This window comes from Nicotiana attenuata, chromosome 7 (assembly GCF_001879085.1).
Source record: "Nicotiana attenuata strain UT chromosome 7, NIATTr2, whole genome shotgun sequence".
Taxonomy (NCBI): Eukaryota; Viridiplantae; Streptophyta; class Magnoliopsida; order Solanales; family Solanaceae; genus Nicotiana; species Nicotiana attenuata.
Window position 1 is genome coordinate 40257739 of NC_031995.1, and position 12159 is coordinate 40269897.

Consider the following 12159-nt stretch of genomic DNA (forward strand, 5'->3'; position numbering starts at 1 on the left):
GGCATCATTTCGAAGTATGCCCCCTTCTGACCTCGATTAGTGATGTCGACCTCGATCTTGGAAAGAAACTTCGATCCCGGACTCGACGTCCTGGCCTTTCGACGTGGTATCTTTTTTTCCCATCGAAGTATGAAATCGGGGATCGATTTCCACCTTATACACTTTTGTTACACAAAAATCATTTTACTTTGCTCTAGTTATCACAAAAGTCACATTTGTCAGATCTTATAATATTTTTACTTAAAAAGTCTATTATGTCATTGATATTATATATTTTTATCTAGATATTTTATTTATAACTAAAATAACTTAATACTATTTTATTTATTATTTTTATATATATGCTACATCGCACTTTTTTCCCTTTGTCTTTCTTCTTTTGAGAAAGCAAACGCAACCCAATATTCCTCACTATCTGTGACTGTGAGAATTTATAGTTTCAGCAATCTCCCATTTTCTTCTCTTTATACTTACAACTCCAATACATATCGAAAGAGTAAATACTTCAGAATTTCTATTTCGTGTTAAGGGTTCGGTGCAGAGGCATTGCTTTTGTCAGAAATATTGCCGTTCTCCGTCGTTTCTCCTCAAAAGGTAATTTTCTGTTTACTTCTTTATTGCAGACAATTAATTATTCTGGTAATTTATCATGTATTCTCATAATTCAGATGTCAATTGCTTTATTAAAATTCCATAAATTCGCGATTTCTATTTATTTATTGCTCATACACATTGCACTTCCTAACGGACCTAAATATTCTTTCTCATCAGTTGTGATTGTTGTTAATTCTTTTATGTTAATATATTAGGGACTGAAATGTAAGTGAAGTCTAAACTAATTTCAACTTGTTGTGCATTTGTTTTTGTATATGTAGTTGGAAAATGGAAATTGTAGATGGATGTATGATATGAATATTTCTAATCGGCGGGGTTTGAGGGATGAATTTATACAAGGCGTTGAGGGGTTTATTAATCATGCAAAGTCATTTAATCAAAATGACTGGGACGATTAGGTGTCCTTGTGCGAAATGTTGGGAGAGAGAATGGGAGAGGTGGTGTGTGTATATGGATAATTTAGAGGAATTGCATCTGATTGTTTGCCATGGGTGAAGTATCCATCCTAAAATGAAGTTAAAAAATGAATACTTACCATTAAAAAGATTGGCTGAATTTTAAGTAAGATTAATATCTCTGTTCTTTATTGAGATATGATTTGATGTGATCAAATAATAATGGGTTGATTTCAAGGATTCTTTAATGAGACATGAAACAGGTAGTTGTTTTTGTAAGGTTTACTTGTATACATTTTATATATTAGGTGGAGGGATGTGGCTAGGTGATGGGTTGTCTTTCAATGAAATTTTTTGTATGTTTGTTGCTTGGGCATAATATTGTAATGCTTTTTGTTGCCTTAGCGAGAGTTTTGCTACTTGATTCTCTACTTTGCTCTATATGTAGTGATATGGCAGTTTCTTTGCAAGGTACTTCGCTAAGAAAGTAGAAACTACTACCTGTGATTGTCTTGATACTAGTAGATAGGGTTACATGGTTCTGTCTAGACATGCTTGTTATGATGGTCTAGTTAGATTTCACATATGCATGGTGCTTTTCCTTTTAATTATTTGTATTCATATTTTTTTATGTGTGTTTAATTGAACGGGCAACATAAGTAAAATTGACTTGCTCACTCAACAAGGAGAATTTAAAGAAATGTAGCGGTAATATCCTTGAATGGATATCACTTCCAGTGTATCAACAGGTTTGATGGCTTTACTTGTGTAACTTTCCCCTAATATGGTCTTTGGAATTCGTCACTGTGACATTTTTGTTCTACCTCCCAATATAATACTTAATACATCAATAAAGGTTAATCTTCTATTATGCATAATATTTCCGTAGATGAACTCTGTCATCATCAGATAATTGTTAATTTATCCACCTCTTTCTTGCAATATCTACTTGGCTTGTGTTTGTATGACCACTTGCTGTCATCTTATTTTGTTAGTGCCTTAGTTTTTGCTCGAACTCGAAATCACATAGTGATGAATTTGGTATTAATTCGCTTAAAACTCTGTAAAATATAAGCAAATTTTTGGAGACAGGGTACCCACTGCAATTTGCCTAGAGCTATGTCTTAGTTTCTGATAAGATAATCATTCAAGGTTTCTGTTTCATCTTTTGAGTTCCTATGTTCCTATCATCATAATTTTTACCTCAGTGTGCATAGTTGATGTTTTCATGCTAACTGCTAAGCAGTTTTGCCATGAGTATATTTGGACACTTTTATTTGGTTTCTCATTCCCTTTGATCATCGGTGCATTTATGTATGGATATATCATCTCTTCTTCTGTTACATCTTTTTTGTAACTTGAGCCCATCTATGTGTTCCATACGAGAACTTTAAATCATAACTTGAGCCCATCCATGTTTTGTAATTAGTAAAAATTCATTGTTCAATAGTCCTAGATAAATAGGTGATTACAAATCCAATTTGATTCCTTATATCTTCATGGAAATATCTAGGTATCTAGCTTCTGAACTAGTTGTCAGGAATGTTATTCCTTTTCGAAGTAGGATAGTTGATATATTCCCTTTCTTTACATACAGGTTTAGATACATATGAGTTGAGGCTCTGAGCTGTGCCTGTTTAGGGAAGACAGTGAATAGGCCTTAGCCGTACAGAAGAATGGTTAACTTGGAGCAGCCGAAGCGAAGAGTTGCCTTTGTGCTTATTGATGGTTTGGGAGATGTCTCTCTGCCAAGATTTGGTTATAAAACCTCGCTTCAAGCAGCCAAAATAGCAAATTTGGATGCCATAGCATCTGCAGGAGTTAATGGTCTGATGGATCCTGTTGAAGTTGGCTTGGGTTGTGGAAGTGATACAGCCCATCTTTCTTTGCTGGGCTATGACCCTAGGGTATATTACCGAGGTCGGGGTGCATTTGAGTCAATGGGTGCTGGGTTGGCAATGTCACCAGGGGATATTGCATTTAAGGTATGCACCTTTCTTTGTCTCTTAGAGCTGTTATATCTGTATGTACGAGCGGTATATCTATATGGATAGGTAATGTAATGTCTTAATTCTTCTCGCCCTATGTTAACTACCCCTGCACTCAGTAGGCAAAACAATAAAAAATAAAAGAGAAGAATTTCACTGGTCGACGGAATGAAGAGAACCACAGGGCACACGATATTTTTTGAGTAAATAGCTAGCTTTCTCACAGGCATTGTTGTTTGAACTACGAGCAATAACCATATCTCCTCCTCGGCTACCTTTTTTGCACATTATGTTTGTGGCAATTAACGACAGGGTTTCTCAAATATTGTCATGTGTTCTGCGTTTTCTCTTTCACCCGGGGTTGAGAGAGGGGACCAATGTCTGAGACATTATTGGGAGTGGGACATTGGTCTGAGAAATTGTTTCTCATCTATGCTAGTATGAATAACAAGATATATGCACAGCACTGTCATTTGCTAACCGTTGAACCTATACTGTGATAAATTTTACTGTACTTTTTGGTACTTTTCTTTGTATATGAGGTGAAAGTGTTGTCTTTGACTTATTTTTTACTGTTTCAATACAAGTCAAACTTTGCTACACTGGATGAGGAAACGGGAATAGTTGTTAGCAGGAGGGCTGATAGGCATTTTGAAGAAGAAGGGCCAATTCTTTGTGCAGCATTAGATGGAATGAAGTTGCCTTCTTTTCCCGAATATGAAATTAGAGTCAGGTAGAAATGGTCCTTTTTCTTGAACTCTTTGTCCTTTATTTGTTGCTGATGTGCATAATCATATCTTATCCAACAGGGTTTAGTTATATTTTTTCTATGTCTGCTGCCTACTAGGCTTGATTTTTTCCCCTCAAAAGATATTCGTATGAGAGAAATTGTTGTTACTCAGTAGTGTACTATCTGTAGAAATAGTATGCAAGCGTTTTTTATTATAGTTGCTGTTGTTTGCTGCATCCGGAATATGAGCTTTACATAATACCATTAGTGAAGAAAAGGGCAATACCCAATGTTTATTGTAGGTATGCTACGGAGCATAGATGTGGAGTGGTTGTCAAGGGACCAAAGCTCAGTGGAAATATATCAGGAACTGACCCATTGAAAGATAACCGCTTACTTTTACAAGCACAGCCTCTTGATGATACAGATGAAGCAAAACACACAGCTGCAGTTGTCAATGAACTGTCTAAAGAAATTTCACGCATTTTGCTTGCTCATCCGTTGAATGCAAAAAGGGCAGCAGAAGGAAAGAATGTTGCAAATCTGGTTCTTTTACGAGGGTGTGGCATTCGAATTGAGGTACGAGGAGTGTGTTTTTTTAGCGTCTGCCAATTTATTAATTTTTTGGTGGGAGTTTTGCATGCATTGTTATGATAATTAACTTGGAATTTTGCCACTAACCATTCAGCTTTGGGCATACTAGAAAGAAGAAAGTCTTTTTCTTCTGGTTGGAGCCTTGTGTTCTCAGTTCTATTTGTATATGCTGTAGGTTGCTCCATTTGAAAGGATACATGGTCTCTGGCCATGCATGGTAGCTCCTACCAAGATTATTGCCGGCTTGGGTTTGTCACTCGGGATAGATATTCTGGAAGCTCCTGGAGCGACAGGAGACTATAGGACATTATTAACATCAAAAGCAACTGCCATAGCCAAGGCACTGTCGGCACCTCTGCAATCTTGTCCCAATGTTTTTGTGCCCGGGGAAGATGAGCACAAGCCTGGTCGATTTGATGGTTATGATTTTGGGTTCCTTCACATTAAGGTTTATCTCCCAGAGTTTAATTATCATTATGTTCTGATCTCGATAACATCTTTTTATCTTCTTCTTTTGATGCTTCAATTGTTGGCAAAAGTCAATTTTCTTGTAACAGCTCATGGGAGGATTTCGCTTAGGAAGATCTATCCCTTCATCATGTTTTTTTTAGATTCCATATTTAGCATAGCAGTTCCGTCAGGAGTAATAAAAGCATATAGGAAAATCACAGCATGACATTTGATTGTTTTAGCAAGTTTAGAGTAATTTTCTTATTCTGCTTTACGTCAACTTGTCAAAGGATCATATGCTTTTTTGGTCCTTGTTCCTTTTCTCTTTTTTCTCTTGTGAGGTTGATGGTTATATGTTTTTATTTTTGGATTTGCAGGCAATTGACGATGCAGGTCATGATAAAGCGAGTGTATTCAAAGTGAAAGGACTGGAAGCTGTTGATCATGCTATAGGACAATTAGCTAGGCTTCTTTGGGAAGCAGAGTCCACGGGGAAATTCAACTACTACCTTTGTGTCACCGGAGACCACTCCACGCCCGTAGAATATGGAGATCACAGCTTTGAACCAGTGCCATTTGCATTGTGTAGTTTAAAAGACTTTGTGAGTGCTTTGGGTGGAGAAACTGTCCTATCAGGTATTTCCCTTGATCCATTTCCCCTTCCATCCGTCCAAGCTGGCGAAGACATAGATACTGATACAAGGATTGAAGAAGACAAAAATAAGAAGCTTCAGTTTCTTGCTGGTGATTCTGTTGACAAGTTCAGTGAAATAGCAGCTGCAAGAGGTTGTCTTGGCCGGTTTCCCGGGAGTGAGATGATGGGAATCATAAAGGCATATCTTAAACTTGATGCTTGATTTTGATCCGCGTCTGAAGTTCATACTCAACATAAGCTTCAAATCAGGGGGGAAAAAGAACATCAAAATAATTTAATTTTCTTTGGAGGAGAAATGTAGCTGTATTGTCCTAACTTTCTAGGTCCCGTTTGGTCATGAGTTTTGCCAAAATAAATTTGGGATTTATTTTCAAAACTCATGTTTGGCTATAAATTTTGCCCATATTTTGGCCAAATCCCAAATCTCAAATTTCAAATCCCAAAATCAGCTATTGAGCTGATTTTGGGCCAAAATCCCAAAACTTGGGAATTATATACATGTTTTACCAAAATAAAGTTAGAAAATATGTTTTGAAAACGTATGTCCAAACACATTTTCATCTTCAAACCAAACTTCATCTCAAATCAGATTTTTCAAAACAAATTTGAGATCTATGGCCAAACGCTAGCTTAATAAAATGGAATTTCATGCTGTTTTATCAACCTTAACAATCGGTTATTCTTTTGTTAGATTGCTTGTTTTTTCTCTGATGCTGTAAGTACACTTTCCATGATTGCATGTTTGTACCATAAAATTTCACATAAGAACAACGTGGATCCCTACTTTTTAATTTTATAGCCTATATTTCAATTTACAATCAACTAGCCCAAAAATAATAGGTTAAGATTCAACATCCAACTCCAATAGGTTCTCAAAATTACTATTTAATTTTTAAAGAAGATTGCTCAAGCTTTTAGATTAATTTTCGAATCAGTAATTGTAACTCAAATATTAGTTCAACAAACCAAATCCATTTGGGTGGTGAAAATTAGATTTTTAACAAACTTAAATATGTGGGTTTAGATTCGAATTTGATTTTGTGAGAAATTTAGAGTGGGTATTATCAAGAATTGTTAGAAATAGTATAAGGAGGTTGTATATAAAATTTGAAGTCATTTAATGGAGATTTGGACTGATTTTGAACAAGAATTGCAACTGAAAATCTTGCTCAAATCTACTCCAACTCACTTGAAATTTAAATTTTGAACTCATTTTGATATCACCAATTCACGATGAAAACTTCTAGATCTCAAAACTTTAGCTTCGTCAGTGGCGGAAAATTAGAGCTGAAAATTAGAGAGGAGAAAAGATAGGATGAAAGATAGATCTAAAAATTATAGAAGATAGAAGATGACTATGGGAGATAGATCCAAAAAATATAGAGGATAGAAGATGATGGCCCGTAGAGAATGAAGAGGTACATGGAGAGAGAGCGTTTTGGGCGTAGGGAAAAAGAGAACTAGTTTAGTGATTGAAATCTTTCCTTGGAATTCTATACAAGCTGGGCTATACCGGGTAAACTTAAAAAATATGGGCAATTTTTTGTTACGGTGTGAAGTCAAGTGTATTTTCTTGCAATTCTTTCTATTATATAAGCGTGTATAAACACCAATTATACAAGATTTACACTTAAAAATACCATATGTCTACCATTGTACCTCAAATTTGACACCAAGAGTACCACACAAGAATCGGCTCAAGATAAGTCCAAATGAACCCGAAACTCTGAACAACTAAAGGTGATTAAAATCAACTTTATCCAGATTAAACAACGAAAAAGCTTACAAGGGAAGGAATTCGCTCAAATTGAATTTAACAGGTAAAATAGGCGTCAAAACATAGATATTTTCACACATCGTTACAAATTAAGCTATCATCATTCGGACCAAAGGATGACAATAGACCCGAATTGACACGCATAATTATTAATTATTCCCGGTCAAGGCCACAATAAGACATGCGGATTTCAAGAAGTTTCGGACCTAAGAAGAATAGCCTGAAGATATTTGTAAGATGTAAAAACAACGACGGAACAAGGTATTTTCGAAAAATTTACGAATAGAATACAGTCAACAAAGATATTGTATCATCATCAAAAGTAATTGTATTGCTATCGGGAAACAGTTGCAAGCAAACATTAGATCCGAATCTAACATTGTCGGGTGGTGTTAACTCTGTTATGGCTCTATTTGCACAACTTTTAAGTTTTAAAAATTGGGACAAAATCTAAACAATGACTTAAAAATAGACATTTGCATGAATCAGTTAAAGCAGAAAAGCCCATAAAGCCCAAATATCCTTCTGTAGAGCTTTGGGTTGGGCAAGCCCATGACATCTTAGGCTAGTGATACGTTCGGGTAATAAATGTTCGAGGCCCCAGACCAAATATATGCAACTAAAACAGATTCGTTTCCGAGTTTATTCATCTAAACTAACGGGGCATTTGCATCTATACCCGCTTTTTGTGCCACATTTTAACATGTGCCTGTTTTGCAAAAAAAATTGCAAGCGTACCCGCTTTTTCGCATAACTTCAGCACACGGGGCTGAAGTAGCAAAGGCAATCACACAAAACTTCGGCATTTTAGTAGCCGGGCCTGAAGTTCAGCTCTAGAAAACTTCAGCTCTAGAGCTGAAGTTTTTGTCTTTGTAACCGGGAAACTTCAGCTCTAGAGCTGAAGTTTTTATTTTATAAGTTTTTCTTTTGTACTGGAAAACTTCAGCTCTAGAGCTGAAGTTTTTGTCTTTGCCAGTTATAAAATAAAAACTTCAGCTCTAGAGCTGAAGTTTTATTTTATAAGTTTTTCTTTTGTACTGGAAAACTTCAGCTCTAGAGCTGAAGTTTTTGTCTTTGTAACCGGAAAATTCTATGTTGTAACTAGAAAACTTCAGCTCTGGAGCTGAAGTTTTTGTGTTGTAACTGAAAAACTTCAGCTCTAGAGCTGAGTTTCTATGTTGTAACTAGAAAACTTCAGCTCTAGAGCTGAAGTTGTGTTGTAACTGAAAAACTTCAGCTCTAGAGCTGAAGTTTCTATGTTGTAACTAGAAAACTTCAACTCTAGAGCTGAAGTTTTTGTGATACAGTTACATCTAATTAACTGTATTGTGATCATCTAATGCATCCGATTTTGCGTTCTGTTTTTATTGCAAAATAAATGCTTTGTTGTTATGTTATTTCGTTTTCGAAAACTTTTCTTTTTAACATTTGAATCTCTGATCGCTGATGATCAGTTTCTCCATTTTCTTTACGGTTTCTATGTTTTGTCTATATTACAACAAATTTGATTTTCGTGTTGCTGTTTTTTTGTTGGATAAAAATTGGTGCCTTTTTCTGATCAATGGTATGACCATATCATTCCTCAGTCCTCACGGAGTTGTGTTTCCAGACAATGAGAAAATGAAGAAGGAGAAGGGGAGGAGAAAGGGAAGCTGAAGTTTTTTAAAAAGTGGGTACGGGTGCAAACAGAAAGACAAAGCGGCTATAGGTTAAAAAGGGGCGCCGAAATAGGGCGCCCCGTGCAATTTTTACTAAACTAACAGTATGACATATTGGAATAATTAAGTACATTTAATTTGTGTGTATATATATCAAAATTGCTTTAAAATAAATATCAATTTGGGGAAAAAAGTAAAGGTCTAGAAGATAATCATTTTCTCCAATTGTTTCGTAAATATAGAAAACCCATGATTTTTTTTGTATAATTAGTACAGATTTGAATTTAAAAAATATTTGTGGGTATAACATTTGTGCATCATTTTAAAACATAGTTCGATTGCTATCCAATTAAGGCTTGCTCTTTTAAAGGGGCTTTTGCATCTATACTCGGTTTTTGGGTTACAATTGAACCTATATCAACTTTGCAAAAAAAAAAATGCAAGTCTACTCACTTTACAATCAACTTCAGACTTATCGGATCTGAAGTTAAAAAAAATTAGTCTAAAGTAAAAACTTTTTTACTTCAGATGCACTTAAGGCCAAATAGGTCTGAACTCTGAAGTGCAACCAATTATTTCATGCACTTAGGGCCAATAAGTCTGAAGTGAAAAATTGCACTTCAGATACACTTAAGGCCAAAAAGTCTGAAGTGCAACAAACGTTGTCCTACATTTAAGGCCAATAAGTCTGAAGTGAAGTTTTGGACTTCAAATGCACTTAAAGCCAAAATGTCTGAAGTGCAATAAATATTTTCCTATATTTAAGGCCAATAAGTCTGAAGTGAAAAATTGTATTTCAGATACACTTAAGGCCAAATAGGTCTGAAGTGCAACCAATGGTTTCATGCACTTAAGGCCAATAAGTCTGAAGTGAAAATTTGCACTTCAGATGCACCTAAGACCAAAAGATCTGAAGTGCAACCAACGTTTTCATGCACTTAAAGCTAAATAGGCCTGAAGTACAAATTGCCCGAAAACCAAAATTTGTTCTTCGAATTTCAATAAATTCAACATACGATTTAATACCTAAATATACTCCAAATGGGCTCAATTTTGAAACATAACCTCCAAATATCATCAAGAACAAACGCCAATCATCAATTTGTCAAAACAATAATAAATCTAACGAACCCATTTTGCAATTAAGAAAGAGAAGAAGAAGAAACCTTAAGCAATAGTAAAAAAAAAAAAACCCAAAACAACTCACCACTATAAAATATCATGAACTACCTTAAAATATGTTCGCAAACGCCAAATAAATTCATTGTCACCCGAAGACGACGACAACAACAACAACAACAATAACAATAACAACAACAGTCTAGTGGAATTCCATAAGCGGAGTCTGGGAGGGTAGGATGTACGCAGCCTTACCCCTACCTTGGAAGGGCAGAGAGACTGTTTCTGATTGACCCTCGGCTAAAGAAGATGGAATAAGCGTTGATAGCAAGACCATATATTTAGAAAACGAAATCGAAGATAGCAATAAAGAATATGAAAGAAGTACCGATAGCAATTACTAGCAAGACAATACATTTAGAGAACTAAATTTGAGGGTTTGTTAACAATAGAGAATATGAATAGAGTACTGATAGCAAACTAAGGAAGTACTGATGTCAAGTAATAACATAACAAGATATGCGAAAATAGCAAACTCAGAATAAAAGGGTCTCATACTAACACTAATACTATCAAACTAATGAAGACAAAGAAAAACGCAGGACTACCTACTAACGTCTACCCTAATCCTCAACTTTCACACCTTCTTATCCAGGTCATGTCCTCGGTTAGCTCACTATCACCCAAAGAAGAAGAAGAAAAAGAAGAAAGAGGAGAAAAAAATGAAGTTGTTTAAACTTTGGATACAAGTTAACTTTTTTTTTTAAAAGGAATCTTACAAAAATGTCCCAAAAAAGTCCTAATCACCAACCTCTAGCCATTAATCATAGACTTACCAAAGCTAGTCAAACACATATAAAAATTAAAAATAAAAATAAATAAGGTTCTTTCTCTCCAAGAATCACACATAAAGATCTCCTTCCATATTTATGCGTGATTAGTAACATTAGATAATGCAAGACAGAAAGAAAATTTCGTGAATGAGGTAGCAAATAAGGTGATGAAACACAACGACAACAACAACCCAGTATATTCCCACGTGTGGGGTCTGGGGAGGGTAATATGTACGCAGACCTTACCCCTACCCCGAGGGGCAGAGAGGCTGTTTCCAGGAGACCCTCGGCTCAAGAAAGAAACAAGTGGCAGAAACAAGTGACGATATATTAGTACTCTCAATAGACTCATAATAAATAACATAAAATAGACAACATAACCTGAAATAACATAAAATAACAAATAACAGCAATATAAGGAATATAGGAAATACGAGAAAGAGGAAAGTATACTAATATCTATAATATAAAGCCCTGCATCAGTAGCTGATCAGTAGCATCCTAAGCCTAACTCCTAACTGTCTAGTCTCACTCTAGCGCGCTGTAGAAATATTCCCAACTTCCCCTAACCTACAACCTTAATGCTCGACCTCCACAATCCCCTGTCAAGGGCCATGTCCTCAGTAATCCTAAGTCGCGTCATGTCCTGCCTGATCACCTCGCCCCAATACTTCTTAGGTCTCCCTCTACCTCTCCTCGAGCCCACCCCGCCAGTCGCTCACAACTTCTTACCGGTGCATCAGTGCTCCTCCTCTGAATGTGCCCGAACCATCTGAGTCTTGCTTCCCGCATCTTGTCCTCCATGGGCGCCACGCCCACCCTCTCTCGAATAACTTCATTCCTAATCTTATCCATCCTTGTATGCCCACACATCCACCTCAACATCCTCATCTCCGCAACTCGTATCTTCTGGATGTGTGAGTTCTTAACCGGCCAACACTCGGTCCCATACAACATGGCCGTTCTAACCACTGCTCTATAAAATATACCTTTTAGTAACGGTGGCACTTTCTTGTCACACAGGACTCTCGTTGCTAACCTCACTTCATCCACCCCACCCCTATACGGTGTGTGGACATCGGTCCCTCGAATAACTGACCCAAGGTACATGAAACTACCCCTCGGAGGGATGACTTGGGAGTCAAGCCTCACTTCCACTCCCGCGTCCGTCGGCTCGGGCCCCAAATTTGCACTCGAGATATTCCGTCTTCGTCCTGCTCAACCTGAAACCTTTAGACTCAAGGGCCTGTCTCCAAACCTCTAGTCTCTCGTTGACGCCGCGTCTTGTCTCGTCAATTAGGACTATATCATCAGCAAATAGCATACACCATGGCACCTCCCCTTG

The 12159-nt window shown here is 36.6% G+C and overlaps 1 protein-coding gene across 1 annotated transcript; it reads left to right on the forward strand.

Annotated features, from left to right (window-relative positions):
* Positions 366–5803, forward strand: LOC109228970 (probable 2,3-bisphosphoglycerate-independent phosphoglycerate mutase). The gene is made up of 6 exons (XM_019394250.1): positions 366–594; positions 2608–2995; positions 3586–3731; positions 4031–4307; positions 4498–4770; positions 5150–5803. Exons 2-6 carry the CDS (start codon positions 2687–2689, stop codon positions 5627–5629), a joined length of 1485 nt encoding a protein of 494 aa, XP_019249795.1. The 5' UTR covers positions 366–594; positions 2608–2686; the 3' UTR covers positions 5630–5803.